This window comes from Anolis carolinensis, chromosome 1, assembly GCF_035594765.1.
Source record: "Anolis carolinensis isolate JA03-04 chromosome 1, rAnoCar3.1.pri, whole genome shotgun sequence".
In the NCBI taxonomy this organism is placed as follows: Eukaryota; Metazoa; Chordata; class Lepidosauria; order Squamata; family Dactyloidae; genus Anolis; species Anolis carolinensis.
Genome location: NC_085841.1, coordinates 155,524,151 through 155,541,704, shown reverse-complemented (window position 1 = coordinate 155,541,704; position 17,554 = coordinate 155,524,151). Strand labels below are relative to the sequence as shown.

At 41.3% G+C, this 17,554-nt stretch overlaps 1 protein-coding gene across 1 annotated transcript; it reads left to right on the top strand.

Moving 5' to 3' along the window:
- The first annotated feature begins 3,728 nt into the window (after window positions 1-3,728).
- Window positions 3,729-17,080, top strand: LOC100564897 (cytochrome P450 2K6). The gene is made up of 9 exons (XM_003215329.4): window positions 3,729-3,996; window positions 4,817-4,979; window positions 6,549-6,698; window positions 6,955-7,115; window positions 8,368-8,541; window positions 9,856-10,000; window positions 13,222-13,406; window positions 14,298-14,439; window positions 16,582-17,080. The coding sequence occupies exons 1-9, from the start codon at window positions 3,814-3,816 to the stop codon at window positions 16,764-16,766; spliced, it is 1,488 nt and encodes a 495-aa protein (XP_003215377.2). The 5' UTR covers window positions 3,729-3,813; the 3' UTR covers window positions 16,767-17,080.
- Window positions 17,081-17,554: the final 474 nt, after the last annotated feature.

Below are 17,554 nucleotides of genomic sequence, written 5' to 3'. Positions count from 1 at the left end.
CCAACGGTGAAGTCATCACAAGAAGGTCCACGTCGTGGAATGGCACAAAGAGCCAAGACAATGGAGGCGAACAGCAGCTAATGCAAAATAGTAATAACAGTGCAGTCCAGGGAACCCCACACAATTCCAGCCCTCCATTGCAGAATTACCCGGATCAAACTTATATCTGTTGCAAAGTCCCAAGCCAGTCTTCAGAATCACGTACAGGAAACCCAATGGCGCCCAGCAACACCTTGCCACACGCAAAGCATAGTGACCCAACATCCCCAATTTATTTAGGTTTCCTTGGGCGTCCAAACCTCTAATGCCCTTGGATCAGGTGTCCCAAACTCCTCATCAGAATCTGAGCTCCAAACAGCCAACGCCCTTGGATCAGGCATCCCAAACTCCTCATCAGAGTCAAGATCACCCTGCCCACACCCAACTCTATCCACACCTGTGGAACTACCCTCATTCCTCCAGGCAGACCATGTGGGATCTGCTTCTGAAGATACCCAAGTCTCTCCAGCATTTACAGCATCCATGGACCCAGATTCCTCCCCAAGATCCTCCGGAGCCCGTGCCCAATCTATGCCAACTTCCTCTGTCACCAGTAGTTCCTCAGCATCCATTTCCAGCTCAAGATCCCCTCCCAAGTCCCCACATGAATCTTCCTCAGAAGACTCCTCATCAATCTCCCTGATTCTCTTCCTGTATAAATCTTCTAGTGAGCCCTCCTCGCGAGGTTTCTTCCTTCCTCTCCTGATCCCTCCATTATCACTCACAGCCTCAGAAGACTCATTCACAACACATTTTCTCCAGAGTCCACTGTAAACACCGCACATTGTTGTTAACCAGGCCTGTTTGGGGGGGGGGGGGGGTAAAGTTTCAACCCCATTTGAAATGTTTTGGGTTTTGGGGGCAGATTAAAACATAACCCTCCATCTACTAACAGATTTATGTAAATAGGCAGCATTGAGATACCTTGCACCCATGGTTCCCAATCTTTGGGCCTCCAGGTGCTTTGTACTTCAACTCCCAGAAATCCCAGCCATCTTACCAGCTGTTAGGAATTGTGGGAGCTGAAGCCCAAAACACCTGGAGGCCCAAAGGTTGGGAACCAACTGACTGTTGCAGATTTTTTTGGAGCGAAAAAAACCCTATTTGAAACTATAAATCTCTGCAACTGCAACTCCCAAATGTCACGGTCTATTTTCCCCAAACACCACCAGTGTTCATATTTCGGCATATTGAGTATTTGTGCCAAGTTTGGTACAGCATTTGAGTCCACAATGCTCTCTAGATGCAGGTGAAATACAACTCCAAAACCCAAGGTCAATGCCCAGGGCTGTAGCCAAAGGGGTGGTGGTGGTCAGGGGTTCAACCCCCCCCCCCCCCAAGTTTAAAGTATTTAAAAAACCTGATTTACTCATGAATTTTAACTGATTAACCAAATCCCCATGAGTGTCCACTATGGTTTATCTGTCTTGAGTGTCCACTGTGGTTTATATGTCTTGAGCGTCCACTGAACTTTATTGATGGAGCCTGATTTTTAAATTATTTTGCGTTATGGAACTACTCTTCATGATTTGCTAAAAAAGGTTTCAAACTTCCCTGTAATTTTTTTTTTTTTTTTTTTTTTTTTTGCTATGGCTCTGTCAATGCCCACCAAACTTTTTGAGTATTTTCTGTCGGTCATGAGAGTTCTGTGTGCTGTGTTTGGTTCAATTCCATTGCTGGTGGAGTTCAGAATGCTCTTTGGTTGTAGGTTAACTACAACTCCCAAATGACAAAATTAACGCCACCAGTATTCAAATTTGGGCGTATTGGGTATTTGTGCCAAATTTGGTCCAGTGAAGGAAAATACATCATGCATGCCAGATATTTACTTTTTGATTCATAACAGTGGCAAAATGACAGTTGTGAAGTAGCAAGGAAAATAATGTTCTGGTTGGTAGGTCACAACAACATGAGGAACTATATCAAGGGGTTGTGGCATTAGGAAGGTAGAGATCCCTTAAGGCAGGCATGGGCTAACTTGGGGCCTTCCAGGTGTTTTGGACTTCAACTCCCACCCTTCCTCACAGCCTCAGGCCCTTTCCTTTTCCCCCTCAGTCGCTTAAGCGTAGTTTCCTCCCCTCCCCCTGTGGAAACGGCACCAGCACATGTCCACTTTTTAAAAGCCCAAAACAGCTGATCAGCTTGAATAAACAATTGAGGAAGAGAGAAATCCGGCGGAAGTTTTTTTTTTAATCCCTCTGTTATGTGCTGAACCTCATATGCGCATATGCAAATCTGTTTGTATTTATATTAAGATATTATCATGTGCGCATGTAAGGTCCTTCTACCAGATGTTCCACATCCACCCTCCATCTTGTTCTGATACAGAGGAAGCCTGGGAGGATTGTGGGGGGAGAAATCCTGGGACCACAGATCTGTGTGGGGACATGTTTTCAGGTGCTGGGCTTTTTGTCCTCCATTAAAAACATGTTTGTGCTGTCTGGAAGAATCCCTAGATCCCTCTCTCTGTCTTGGTGCAATCCTTCTCTCAGGATCTCTTTCTCAGGCCCCTTCATCACTGCCATATAAAATCTAGACTATCTGCTTTGAACTGGATTATATGGCAGTGTAAAAGGTAAAGGTAAAGGTTTCCCCTGAAGTTAAGTCCAGTCATGTCCGACTCTGGGGGTTGGTGCTCAACTCCATTTCTAAGCCGAAGAGCTGGTGTTGTCCGTAGACACCTCCAAGGTCATGTGGCCGGCATGACTGCATGGAGCGCCGTTACCTTCCCGCCGGAGCGGTACCTATTGATCTACTCACATTGGCATGTTTTCGAACTGCTAGGTCGGCAGAAGTTGGAGCTAACAGCGGCTGCTCATGCCGCTCCCGGGATTTGAACCTGGAACCTTTCGGTCTGCAAGTTTAGCAGCTCAGTGCTTTAACACACTTCGCCACCAGGGCAGTGTAGACTCATACAATCCAGTTCAAAGCAGATAATATGGATTATCTACTTTGATAATCTGGATTATATAGCAGTGTAGAATGGGCCTCATATTCTCTGTTTTAATTTCAGAGACCTCACACCAATTTCACAAGAAAAAGCAGGTCTTTTCAGTCTCTTTCTTCCTCCCTCACATTCCATTTACTTTTGGGCCAGTCTTGGATTCTTTACATATTAGCAACACATTTGTGGGATTTGGGCAGTAATAATAAACTTCATTTATACCCTGCCACCATCTCCCATTGAGACTCGGGGTGGTTTACAAAATAACACACACTGGTGCCATAGAACACGTAAAATGCAATACAACAACATATAAAATCAAAACACATTACATAAAACCAAATATATCAAATTAACAAAAGCAACCTCTATTAAATAGAGTCAGTAAAATATGGCTATAGCCACAGTAGAACAGTTAAGGAAGTTTTGATCCAAGTCCAAAGATCTCTCACTAGTTGCTATTTAATAATTACCCAAGATTATAGTGCAGTGCTGCTCTTATAGGTCACAGAATTGTTTTTAAGAAATTCCAAATAATGCCAAGTCAGTGGTTTTAAGAGTTTGAAACCATTTGCACTAGTTTTCTTTTGGGTAACTATTTCAAACATTCAATAGCTGGAGGAAAAAAAAAACAAGATTTGGGGGTAGGGAAGTTGGACATAGTTTGTTAAACCTGATAAATAAGACAAGTAAATGATTTGCCAGAGGCAACCTATCACCTAGTCTAATGCATTTGTACAAAATAGAAGTACACCCTATTTCAGTTGTCCTTACTTAAATTATACTGAAACCTTCATTTCAGGTGCTGCAGAAAACTGCTTCCTGGAGAAATGGATTGGATACATCCGATTACAATATTTTTCCTAATTATTCTTATAATTATGCTGGTTTTAAAAATGAGCAATTTCCGGAATTACAGTACTCAAAATCTTCCACCGGGTCCCAAGCCTTTACCAATTGTTGGAAACCTCCACATAATAGATCAGGAGAGGCCTCACAGAACAATGCTAAAGGTAATGTTTTCTCTTCTTTCTGTGTCAGGCAAAGATGTGGTTGTGGGACCAATCACTGTAACACAGTGCAAAGAATAGTGAGGAAATATGTGCAATGACCATCAGAATGGCCATGGTGTACGATTTTGGATCATGTGATTTTAATATTTATATTAGGATGTTTTAATGCTTTCTCTTAATGTTTAAATGTTGTATATGCCTATGCTAATGGTTTTAATTATTTTAATTTATAGTTATATGTCAGTGTCTAGTTATTATGTTTTTTATTATATGTATGTTGGCATTGAATTCTTGCCATTAATATGTTGTAAACTGCTTTGAGTCCCCCCAGGGGTGAGAAAGGAGGTATATACATATATGAAATAAATAAATAAATAAATGTCCACTAAATTTTCGCTTTTTTGGAGCCACATTAGAACAAAATCTAAAACTTGTACACCTGGCAATGTTAAAAGCCTGTATCCCATGTTATTTTCTCATTGTTTATTTAGTGCTCTGCCATTGTTATTCTTTTTAGACTGAGTGTGGACTCAGATAATCCAGTTCAAGGTGGATATTTTGGATTATCTGCCTCGATATTCTAAGTTATATAGCTATGGGGAAGGGCTCGTAGTTTAACTACTCCAGCTCTTTCCATGTCCTTTATAAGTCATCTCTTAAGGTTCTCTGGAATTTTTCTAGATGTAGAACTCTAATGAATGACGATATTCCAGGACTGTGTTTTTTTTAACACAAGATAAAAATGTCTTAAATAAAAAAACAATCGGTAGAACCACAATAAAGATCTGCATGTCAACTTTGAAAATATATTTCATTCCAGTTGTCAAAGATTTATGGCCCCGTCTTCAGCATCCAAATGGGATTCCAGAAAATGGTAGTGTTGACTGGGTATGAGATGGTGAAAGAAGCTCTGGTGAACCAGGCTGACGCATTTGCTGAGAGGCCCGTTATCCCATTGTTTGAAGAATTTGCACAGGGTTTTGGTGAAGTATTTTGTTTTATATAGTTGTTTTGATTGCTTACATGGAACTTGTCATAGTTTTGGCATAGTGGAACACATTTACCACCAGAAAGAACTCCTCATTTCTTGTATTATCTGAAGGACAGCCCAAAAGGTGAAGTGTTTCCTGATCAATTACTTGCCCATTGGCTTGTTGAGTCCCTCAGGGTTTTGCTTTGTCCAGGTTAAAGCTGGAATTGTCCGGCAGCAACTTCTGACTCCACTTGTCACTTCTCTCCAAGATGAAGAGCAACCACAGCTGGGAACTCTGAATTTGATCGGTTAACCAGTTACAGATCCATCTAACAGCCTAGTCCACAGTTCACCAGCATGACTATAATGGAATAGTCTGATCAAAACGCTTTACTGAGATCAAGTTCTACTGCCTTCAGGAAATTCCCCTAATTTATCAAACTTGTATTTCAATCATAAAAAGATAAATGTTTGACATGATGTTTCTAATAAAGCCATGCTGATGTTAATGACCTCATCGGACAGGCTAATTTGCCCGTTGCACCCTGCTTCACCTCCCTTTATGGCATGGAGACCTTCACCCGAAGTAAAGGGACTTCCAGACCGACTCCATGCCGAAAAGGGAGGTGAAGCAGCCCTCATCGCCACCACAGTAACACAGGAGCCTTCCTGTGTTGCCTTCTCTTCAATGGGGGGAAGCAGGGCGGTGACCCCTTCTCCCATGGGATAACTTGAAGGCCCGCAACAACAAATCAAGCAACAAAGAAAGATCATATTACTAATGCAACTGACTCAACATTTCTTAATTATCACTACAGTTGTTCTCCTCGATCATTTTAGGGCATAACCATAGTTTTCAGTTCTACAAAGCTACACCTTCCCTTCTAGAACTCCATACAAAAACAAAAAAAAATCTTATTGCATATCAGTTTGGAGATCCTCTAAAGATTTTGATTGGCTAATCCCCTTTGGTATTCAATAAAATGAACATAAACAACCATATCATTGTTGCTAATCCCTTCCTTCCATTGAACCAAGTACAGTAGAGTCTTACTTATCCAACATAAATGGGCCAGCAGAACGTTGGATAAGCGGATATGTTGGATAATAAGGAGGGATTAAGGAAAAGCCTATTAAACATCAAATTAGGTTATGATTTTACAAATTAAGCACCAAAACATCATGTTATACAACAATTTGACAGAAAAAGTAGTTCAATGCGAAATAATGCTATGTAGTAATTATTGTATTTATGAATTTAGCACCAAAATATCACGATTTATTGAAAACATCGACTACAAAAATGCGTTGGATAATCCAGAACGTTGGATAAGCGAGTGTTGGATAAGTGATCTACTGTACATTTAAAGTAAGAGTAAAAACAAGCTTTGCTTCACAGATCACCACAACTGAAATGACTGAGATAATATAGACAATGAGATGATGGACAGATTTTTAAATGGGAAAACAATTTATTTTGTAGATGGTTTTTGAAAATAAAAAGTTACATTTTCAGCTCATTATAATATTGAATAAATGCCAGCAGAACTATGAATTGAACTTTGAATCTTTTTTTCAGGTATTATTTTCTCTCATGGTGAGAACTGGAAAGTGATGCGGAGGTTCACCTTATCCACACTTCGGGACTACGGAATGGGCAAGAGATCCATAGAGGACAAAATTGTTGAAGAGTGCAGCATCCTGACAAAGAAACTGGAATCTTATAAAGGTTTGTTCCTTTTGATGCTCTAGAACAGGGATTCATTTTAGGCCATTGAGCCCTTTTTGAAGCAAAAGTTTCTCATGGAGTCCCCGTTGGGGAGATGGTGGCGGGGTATAAATAAAGTTTTATTATTATTATTATTATTATTATTATTATTATTATTATTATTATCATGGAGCCCCCCAAAAAGTTTGTATATTATATTATATACTAGCTCTTTTCCTCTAAGCATTTTTGTTCTAATTTTCTATTTGCTGTATAGGGAGACCATCTGAGACAACTACAATCATGAATGCAGCTGTTGCCAACATTATAGTATCAATATTACTTGGCAGGCGATACGAATATGAAGATCTTACATTTAGAAAATTACTGAAGTTAATCAATGAAAATGCTCGGCTTTTTGGAAGCCCCTCAGTCTTGGTAATCTCACTTTTTTTCACCCCCAACAGTATTGCTCTTCTTGATAGCATGGGCTGGAAGTGAGCATTTAGTTTGGTTTAGCAATTCTGAAAAATCCAGAATCTGAAAGTTGACAATGACAATTCAGTAGCTTTGAGTAGTGTCCCAGTCCAAAAATGAATTGAACCAATTCTGACAGGGGTTTCTCTTATATTGACAGCTTTGGGTCTAAGAGTACTGCTTGATCTTACACTGTTTCTGGACTCCCAAAGCTGGCAGTGGTTCAGTGGGTTTTGTGCAATTTAATTTAGTTTGGCAGAATGTCCATTGAAGAGTATCTGGGACCTTCACTTGGTAGAATGTCAAGGAACTGATGCCCAGAGTTATGATCATATTACTCAGATTATTGATGCATCTGTCACAGCGCCCTTTGCAGTGGGAAGATTGAGACACAGAGGCAGATTTCCAGGAATCTACAACTTTTGATGACAGCATCTGGGTTTGAAGCAAAGGGGGTCCCTACTCCCTAGCAGGAGGTGGAAGATGCTGAGGTCACATTACCATCATTTGCAGAGTGATAGAATCTAGAAACAATAATGCATTACTATTAAATAGGAAATGTTTACTAATTAGGCATCTGATGGTTTGAGATAGCTATCTATAAAGCTCTCAACAGCTCCCTGGTGGCTTTGTTGCTTACAACAATTTTATTATGATGACTGACAGTATTCATATCTTCTTGACGCTGGACTGGTTGGATTTATTAATCTATTTTACTCCTTGTTGGCTTTTTTATTTGGACTACTGAATTACTATATGAATTCTGAATTACCATCTTGCCTCTCCCCTTAACCTGCTGGATAACTTACCTGGACTTATTATCTACTCAATACCTTGTGCATTTGCTGATTGAAGCATAGGACAGATTGTAAGCAACAAAGCTGCCAGGGAGCTCCTGGGAGATTTATAGAAAGCTTGCTCAAGGCACCAGGTGACTAATTAAGTAGTGTCTCTTATTTAATAGCTGCTGAGATCACCATAATCTCTCCATCGCTCTGCGACCCCAACTCTCAGACTCAGGCCCCTTCTACACTGCCATATAATCCAGATTATCATAATAGATAATCTATATTATCTGCTTTGAACTGTTGCTTATCAGTTTCTTGAGAATTTGGGTTCCTCAAGATACTACTATATATTAAAAGTATTTAAAATATTTGGCTGAAAGAATATGTTTTTTCAGGTAACATTCTTTTTCTTTGTCACGCTTCAGTTCTATAATATGTTTCCGGCACTTGGCTTCCTTTCTGGTGGTCGAAAAACTTGTCTTGATAACAGAAAGGAGTTTTTTGCATTCATAAATGCTACATTCATGAAACACCTCAAAGAGCTGGATGAAAATGACCAGCGGAGCTTTATCGATACCTTTCTTATCCGACAGCAAGAGGTAATGAAGTCTTTTCAAGGGAAGGGATGCTGACATTTTCATATAAACAAGCCCAACATTTTCTAAATGTTCTGTTCACAGTAAGGATTTTCTGCAAATTCAGCTTGATCCCAAAAATATAGAATATTAAGGATGACACCCTATTAACAAGATATGCATGTATGCATGTGTATGTATATGTGTGTTTGGTATTCACCTCCTTCCTCCTCAGTGCCCAACCTTATCTCACTTATTATGACCTTATCGGAAAGGCCCATGAATTCACCCTACATCGGGGTGAATCCATGGGCACCCGGTGGGGGGAGTGGAGAAGCCACCATTCCATGCCCCACATTGCCCACCTGATCTTCTTCATCACATAGGGGGAAGCTTCACTGCCCAGCTGCCCCCCATTGAAGGCAAGGCAATATGGGAAGGGGGCGGGCGCTGCTTCACTTCACCTCCCTTTTCGGCATGGAGCTCGGCCAGAAAACCCTTTATGTCATGTGACAGAAAAGGGAGATGAGCCAGTATATGATGACATTGGGGCTGAGATTGGTTGGGGTCCTCCTGGGATCTCAGGATTACTGGCATAGTTGAATATCTGGCTGTAAGACCATAGTCACATTCTTCTGTGATCTTGTCTGCTCCTCATGAAGCATGGAAAGATGAGAAGGGTGGGCTTCAGAGGTTGATCAGTAAATTGTGGGGGAGAATGCTGAATAGTTCAGCCTAGTCCAGGTTCCATACAGACATATGCTAAACCATACAATATAGTGGACAATAATTAAATTTTGTTCACTTATCATAACCAACGACACTTCTTTACAGTGGATCAGAAATGCTTTAAATGTACAGGGTGAGCTAAAGGTCGTGAGAGCACCTGACATTTTCAGTAACTTTTTATTTTAAAAAAATTACATGCAATTTTCTTCTTCTTCATTCACGCAGTCATTTCCGGCTCTTCATGACCTCATGGACCAGTCTGCGCCAGAGCTTCCTGTCGGCCGTCGCCACCCCCAGTTCCTTCAAGGTCAAGCCAGTCACTTCAAGGATACTATCCATCAATCTCACCCTTCCCCCCCAATATATTGTATATAATGCTATAGTATTGTAAATTAAAGACAAAAGATAAAGGAATTATTAAATATTGAAACCCCTTTGTGACATTCAGCCCACACAACAAATATATAATGCAATCCATTCAAGGTCTCTGCTCTTTCCATCTCCATGAATGTCATGTTTCCTCCTGATTCTCGGTATATATTTTGACATATGTACATGGAAGATTGTCACTCCTTTTGTTTTAAGCCATTATTTCTTTTTTATGCATAGGAGAAGAGCAACAATGGTAATGGATATTTCCATAATGAAAATCTAAGAAGTGTTGTGGGTAATTTATTTGCCGCTGGCATGGAGACCACTTCCACCACCCTGCGCTGGGCCCTTTTGCTAATGATGAAGCACCCAGAAGTTCAGCGTGAGTTTCCTTTGTTGACATTATTCCAGTAGATCTTTATTTCCATTCTGCATAGGAATTAGGACAACTGAAGTAAATTTGAGGAAAGGTAGATAGAGTGAGTATTAGTGCAATACAAGAGGAGACAGTGAAAAGATGAGTGGCAGTTTCTGCTCATGCTCTGGATGGAGCCAGATTTATTAATGTTGTTGTATATGCTATTTCCACATCTCTCTCACGCACACACACAGTCTCAGCATTTCATCAGTACCAACTAGCATTTTAATTCATATTCTGAGTCACCATGGGTCCTGTATGGAGAGAAAGGTAGGAGATCAATTGAGCAATACATGAATTAATATACCCTTCTCAGCACTGAAGGATATTGTGGAAACTTATTTGCCTAATGTCATGAAGGGATTTTAGGATCTGAGATAGTTAGCAGTTTCTCAGTTGTCCCATTTTCAGGTATGTGAAGAGTACAGCTCCATGACTTAAAATAGCATGTTCTCATCATTTATTTATTTATTTATTTATTATTTAAACTTATATGCCGCCACTCCCCTAGGGCTCGGAGCGGCTTACAAGAAAGGCTAAAATCTAACAATTTAAAAACATCTTTAAAATATCTTTTAAAAAAATCTTATAAACACTCCCCCAGGGCTCAGAGTGGCTTGCAAAAACAAGCTAAAATCTAAGCAATTTAAAAACAGCAATAACTGAGATCAAAAGCCTGCCAAAACAGGTGTGTTTTACATGCCCTGCGGAAGACTGATAAGTCCCGCAAAGCACGAACTTCAGGTGGCAGAGTGTTCCAGAGTGATGGCGCCACTGATGTAAAAGCTCTACGTCTAGTTGCTGTTAGACGCAAGGTCTTAAAACTGGGAACTTCCAATAGATCTTGGTCCTCAGAACGGAGGGATCTCTGGGGTTGGTAGGAAGTGAGACGGTCCCTCAGGTACATTGTCCGTAGACCATGTAAGGCCTTAAAGGTAAGCACCATCACTTTGAAAGTGATCCGGTGCTCAATTGGTAACCAGTGCAGCTGTAGTAAGATTGGTGTTATATGACATTTCATTGGGACTCCCGCAAGAAGTCGAGCAGCTGCATTTTGTACCAACTTGAGCTTCCGGATCACCGACAAAGGAAGGCCAATGTAGAGGGCGTTACAGTAGTTCAGTCTTGAGATGGCCGTGGCCTGGATCACTGTAGCTAGGTCGTCCCTTGACAGATAGGGGGCCAGCCGTCTAGCCTGCCGCAAGTGAAAGAAGGCGGTTCTACTAATGGCGGAGACTTGGGCTTCCATCGTCAGCAGAGGGTCCAAAAGGACTCCCAGACTCTTTACCAATGATGACGGGCATAGCACCTCACCATCTAGGGTAGGCAACTGGATATCCCCACTGCCCGGTCGACCCAGCCATAGGATCTCCGTCTTTGCTGGATTCACCCTCAACCTGCTGGCACGCAGCCATCCAGTAACAGCCTCGAGGCATTGATGAAAGTTATCGGGTACAGAGTCCGGTCGGCCTTCCATCTTCAACATAAGCTGAGTGTCATCAGCGTACTGGTAGAACTCGATCATGAAACCTCAAACTAGCTGAGCAAGTGGTTGCATATAGATGTTAAACAACAGAGGGGAGAGAATGGCTCCTTGAGGCACCCCACAAAGTAGAGAGGACCTTTCAGAGACCAGGCCTCCTCTCTCCACTCGCTGTCCATGGTTGTGAAGAAAGGAGGCCAGCCAGTTTAAAGCTGTTCCCCGACTCCAACAATGGCAAGGCGGTGGGTCAAAAGATTATAATCGACTGTATCAAATGCTGCAGTGAGGTCCAATAATACGAACAGGACCGACCCGCCCTGATCAAGCTGGCATCGAAGATGATCCGTGATGGAGACCAGCACAGTCTCTGTCCCAGGCCCCGCACGATAGCCGGACTGGAAGGGATCTAATCCGGCTGTGTCGTCTAGGAACCGTTGCAACTGCTCCGCTACTGCCCTCTCAATCACCTTGCCCAGGAACTAGAGGTTCGAAACTGGGCGACAGCTGGAGGGAACCGAACGATCTAAATCTGGTTTCTTCAGCAGGGGAGAGACCACCGCCTCTTTTAAACCCTCTGGAAAGACTCCTTACTCAAGGGAGCTGTTTATTATCTTCAACAGAGGGTCACGTAATCCCTCTAAGCAGGATTTAATCAACCAAGAGGGACACGAATCGAGGGAGCAACTGAAGACTTGGATGTTTCGGCAGGCCTTTGGAGATACAGTCATTAATTAATCCTCCCCAGAGGGTTTTTAATAATCTATGCCGTTTTTATTACGATTTTACCATTTATGTGTTTTAAATGCAATTTTCTATCCTGTATTTTTTGTTTTAATTGATATATTGTATTACTGTTTTATCTTTTTATAGTGTGATTTGTATTATGTTGCCTATGTTTTATTCTATGTTGTTTGGGCCTCTGCCCCATGTAAGCCGCCCCGAGTCCCTGCGGGGAGATGTATAAATAAAGTTTTATTATTATTATTATTATTATTATTATTATTATTATTATTATTAGTCTAGCTGCAGCTATGAGCCTATCGACAGCCTCTGCGTCCAGTGGGTCGAGGGTGGGCCCAGCAAGTGGCCACGGAGTCTCAAGTTCTCTCATTTTATCAATTGTGACGGGGAGGTCCCAGCGTAGTAGTGAGATCTTGTCAGCAAAATAGCTTTGAAAAGCCTCGGCTGAAGGGGCCTTATCATCACTTTTTGGGTTGGTAGGAACCGTCATTAAAGATCTAATTATTTTGAACAATTTTGCCGGGCATGAGCTGGCGGACGCTATCAAAGCGGCGTAATATACCCGCTTTGCTTCGATGATAGCATGCTCATAGGACTCCATAAATGCCCTATAAGCTGATCTTGAAGCTCTGTCATGAAGTTCTCGCCACACACCCTCTAGTCGTCTCTCTTGCCGCTTCATCGATCGAAGTTCCTCGGTGAACCAAGGAGACCGATTTTGGCGGGGTTGGAGAGGGCGTCTAGGGGCGATCTCGTTGAGATCATGGTGATAATTTCCTTCCCATGCTGCATAAATTTGTGAATTTTAATGAAGAATACCTAGAAACGAAATCATAAATGGATGTAGTATGCAGTGATTCTAAACTACTAGTCATTGTTTACGGAACTGTGTGGTGTTGAACAATGTTGCTGCAATGTAAAATTTCATAATCTTACTAGAAAGAATTGTTCTGTTTTCTAGGTAAGGTCCAAGAAGAAATTGCTGTCACTATTGGGTCTGCTCAGCCACGGGCTGAACACCGACAAAAAATGCCATATACAGATGCAGTAATTCATGAAGTTCAAAGATATGCTAATATTGTCCCAACCAGTGTGCCACGTGCAACCACTATGGATGTTACTCTTAAAGGCTACTTCATCCCAAAGGTGATTGGATTACTGTACTTACACTAATTCGTTTGCAGTTTTAGCCAGTGGTTTGTTTCTAAATATATGTTATATGTTCAAGCAACATATCATATTTCATTGTATAGTAGTCACAAATTTCTTCTATTTTCAATCAAAAAAGGGGAGTGTGCCTATTACACATGGAAAATATCTGCTTCTGCTTCTGCTTCTGTCTGTCTGTCTGTCTGTCTGTTCGTTTGTTTTTAACTTCAGAGCCATTTGGGGCTGATTGTCCCTTCCTTCCTCTTTTCTTTGAAAGCAAGGCAGTTTAGAAACTATAAAATGGAGGTCTCCTATCTCATTTCTCATTCCTCTTAAACCTTAGGACAGTTTTAAAAATCTGGAACTCAAATAGTCCCACCTTCCTCCCATCTCTAACTATCTCCATTCCAGGTTTTGTAAATGTCCATAAAGCTCCTAAGGGAGGAAGGAGGAGGGAAGAGAGAAGAGTGGAGCTTCGAAGACCTCTATGTTATAGTTTTTAAATGAAAAAAGACAGAAAGAAAGGAGAAACCAGACACAAATGGGGATGCAACTACTATGCAAGGAAATCAAAAATATAAATTTTGGCACCCAAAACATAGCGATGCAACTATTATTTGGTGGCAACTATTACGCAATGAAATACGGGTAATTTTTAAAAAAACGTTTGAGCACCAGATTCTGCCAGTAATAGATAACTAAATCTAATTTGTTTCATATTGTCTTGAAGATTTTCCAGCTGCAAAATCATCTATCTAACTCAGATATTATTTCTTTTGTACTGAGACATTTACCTCTGTATATGAGATGCCAATTTTAGATTGTAAGGATTACAGCAGAGCCTTGTATGTAATTGTATCAAAATAACCAACAGATTTGACCCTACAGGGAACCCACATCATTCCATTGCTGTCCTCTGTGCTCCACGATGATTCTCAATGGAAGAAACCACTTAGATTCTATCCTGAGCATTTCATTGATCCTGAGGGGAAGTTTATTAAGAGAGAAGCCTTCATGCCTTTCGCTGCAGGTAGTACCTTTTATGTGTCCAAAGTGGACTCTATTCATTCATCCACACTAAGCATGTTCCAGAGGACCCTCTGTAGGGAATCCTTTCCTTCCTTAGACCAGTCATTCAGTTCTTCAGTGGGATGCCCAAGACACTTTATTCCCAGCAGTGCCAAAGAAAATATTTTTTCCCCTGCGGGTCAATGAGGTCTCATTTTCTGTTTTCATTCTAGTGGGCAACCAAACATTACCTGAGGATCTTGTTCAAAATTCCATGTTATAAAAAACAATAAAATCTTTGCCACTTAGTTCAGATGGCACATGCGACTCTGGAAAAGTGTAACAAAATGGAGAGAGAGATGAAAGAGAACAATTGGAAACATGATAAATTGAAAGAATTTCATGGAAAGGAAGAAAATACAATTGTCACCAAGCACAAGTTAGAAGGATGGTTATATGCAAAGATTATGCCATACATATTAGACCACAATTCCATTCTTCCATCCATTTTCTGAAGTTTTCAAATTGAATAATATCTGAAACAAATGATATAAAAGCCTCAAATGTCACATTCAGACAACTGTTGGGGCTTAGGGGCCTTTGTCTGTCCCTGGAGGACCTTGGGGAGGTTAACTCCTTTGCAGCACCCTACCAAAAATATTTTTTTGAAAATTTATTTTGCCTTCAAATATTTCCAGGGGATTCAAGAAAACTCCAGATAGCAAACCTGAGAAAAATAACTGAAGAGATTTTTTATATAAAAAATAAAGTAGTGTAGCTATAATATGACTAGAAAAAAATGGAAAGAAAAAAAGTTTCCCAAGACTTCTTAAGTAGTACAAAAATAGAAATCTTCTATACACGTAAAAAGGTGAAAATATGTATGTATGTGTGTAGCTGGGGTGTCCACTTATACAGACAATCCCCCACTTCCACAAATAACTATAGCTCCCATTTCTCAGGAGGCACCAACGGCTCTCCCTCCAGTGTCATTGCAGGTTATAGAGAGTGCCATGAACATGTCCAAGGGTCTTGCCAATGTCCTCCACAAACATTATACTGCCCACCACCCAAGTGAAAGCTTTCATACAGGGATAATTTCATCCTAGATTTTCTGTTTTTGCTCAACCACAGACATCCCAGTGTTCCTTACTCTTTCCATTGATGTGGAATTTGCATGACCCTGCCCACTGCCTTTCCCATAACCCTTTCCTGTTCTTTTCTATGGCACACGGTAAACAGAGGAATTGATCAGAAACTGAACATACTAGAGAGGTTTGGGGAGAATTCACCATGATTTATAGGAATTGTACGTACTGGGATGTATAGTTCACCTGCAATCTAAGAGCACTCTGAACTCCACCAATGATGGACCTGGAACTCAATTGGCACACAGAAGCCCCCTGACCCAACGGAAAAAAAAACCTGGAGGTCTTTGGAGGGATTTATAGGAGTTGTAGTTCACCTACATCCAGTGTGCTATGAACCCAAACAATGATGGATCTGGACCAAACTTGTCATGCATACCTGATATGCCCACATTTGAATAATGGTGGGTTTTGAGGGGAATTGGCCTGAACCTTTTGGAGTTGTAGGTACTGGGATTTATAGTTCATCTGCAATCAATGAGCACTCTGAACTCCACCAAAGATGGAATTGGACCAAACTTGGTACATAGAGCCCCCATGACCAGCAAAAAATTCTGGAGGCCTTTGGGGAAAATTCATCTTGATTTGGGGGAGTTGTAGTTCACCTACATCCAGAGAGCAGTGTGAACCCAAACACCAATGGATCTGGACCAAACTTGGCACACATACCTGATACGCTGAAATTTGATTACTGGAGGGGTTTGGGGGCAATGGACCTTATTTTCTGGGAGTTATAGTTCACCCACAACCAGGGAAACAGACCTCCACCGATGATGAACCTGTACCAGACTTGGCACACAGAACCCCCATGACTAACTCAACCTACTGGAGGGGTTTGAGGGGACTGACTCACTATATTCTGCAGAGCACACTGAAACCCACAGATGATGGATCTAGAGCAAACTTGTCCATCATAACAAATCCGGGGGGGGGGGGGAAGAGTTCAAAGGTCTACTACTCAAGAAGCACGGTCTAAGATTTTTGTATTGCAGCTAATTTGTGATTGTTGCTTACAGGTCGGAGGCAGTGTGCAGGCGAGAACCTTGCCAAAATGGAGCTTTTCCTGTTCTTTACAACTCTTATGCAGAGATTCACCTTCCAGCCAGCCCCTGGCACCTCTAGAGAAGACCTGGACCTTACCCCTGCAGTTGGGTTTACAACACCCCCAATGCCCTTTGAAGTCTGCGCTCTGCCCCGTTGACAAGGCTGAAGCCTGCTATGTGTCCATCTCTACACTTCTTCTGCTGTCTTATTCACCAAGAAAATGTATTGTACAAACTATTCTGTGCAACTAGCCCATGCTTGCTTACACACTTAAACTGTTCAAGATAATATTGTGTTATTTTGAAGTTTACTCTTTCTCAAGGGAAAACCCGAATTAACAAATAAATGTAGCAATGGTGGTGCTTGGGGTGTGGAGAGATGGGTGTCTTGTTTTGTGGTGTCTGCTGAGAAGACATTTAATTTCATTGTGTAATAGTAAAATGACAATAAAGCTATTTTATCCTAATCGAACATGCTCACCCTTCTGGCATCTGCCTGAGCTGTCGCACTGCCTTGACACAAGTATTCCCTGGGAAATATCAGTCAGACAGAAGATTATGAAATAGTTTAGCAGATCCAATTCCTTGTATGTATATTTGTAATTCGAAGCTTCATTTTTCATTCAGAAATTCGGATAATTCAGAAATATGAATTACTAATTGGAAAGGACCCCTCTGAAGAAACTTTCAGAGATTCGTAAAAAAATGTGTTGTTTTGGAGCTTTTTTTTCAGTTAATATATTCCATCACCCCATTGTTTGTGATTGTCTAGGTTTCGAGGGGGAGGGGGCTGGGGTGGGAGAGGGCTGATGTGATTGAGAAGGGCAGTTGAATGCTGGTTTTTTTTTCCTTGTCAGCCAATCAGAAGAAGAAATCCAAATCACGTGGCTTTCTGAAAAATTAGTTTTATACATACTTTCCTCAGCTTCTCCTCTGTGTGGCATGG

Excerpts from the sequence above, each read along its gene's own strand:
- LOC100564897 (XM_003215329.4), top strand. The coding sequence starts at position 3,814 with ATGGATTGGATACATCCGATTACAATATTTTTCCTAATTATTCTTATA. Across the intron at positions 6,699-6,954 it reads GAAACTGGAATCTTATAAAG|GGAGACCATCTGAGACAACT; the intron begins GTTTGTTCCTTT and ends TTTGCTGTATAG. Across the intron at positions 10,001-13,221 it reads GAAGCACCCAGAAGTTCAGC|GTAAGGTCCAAGAAGAAATT; the intron begins GTGAGTTTCCTT and ends TCTGTTTTCTAG.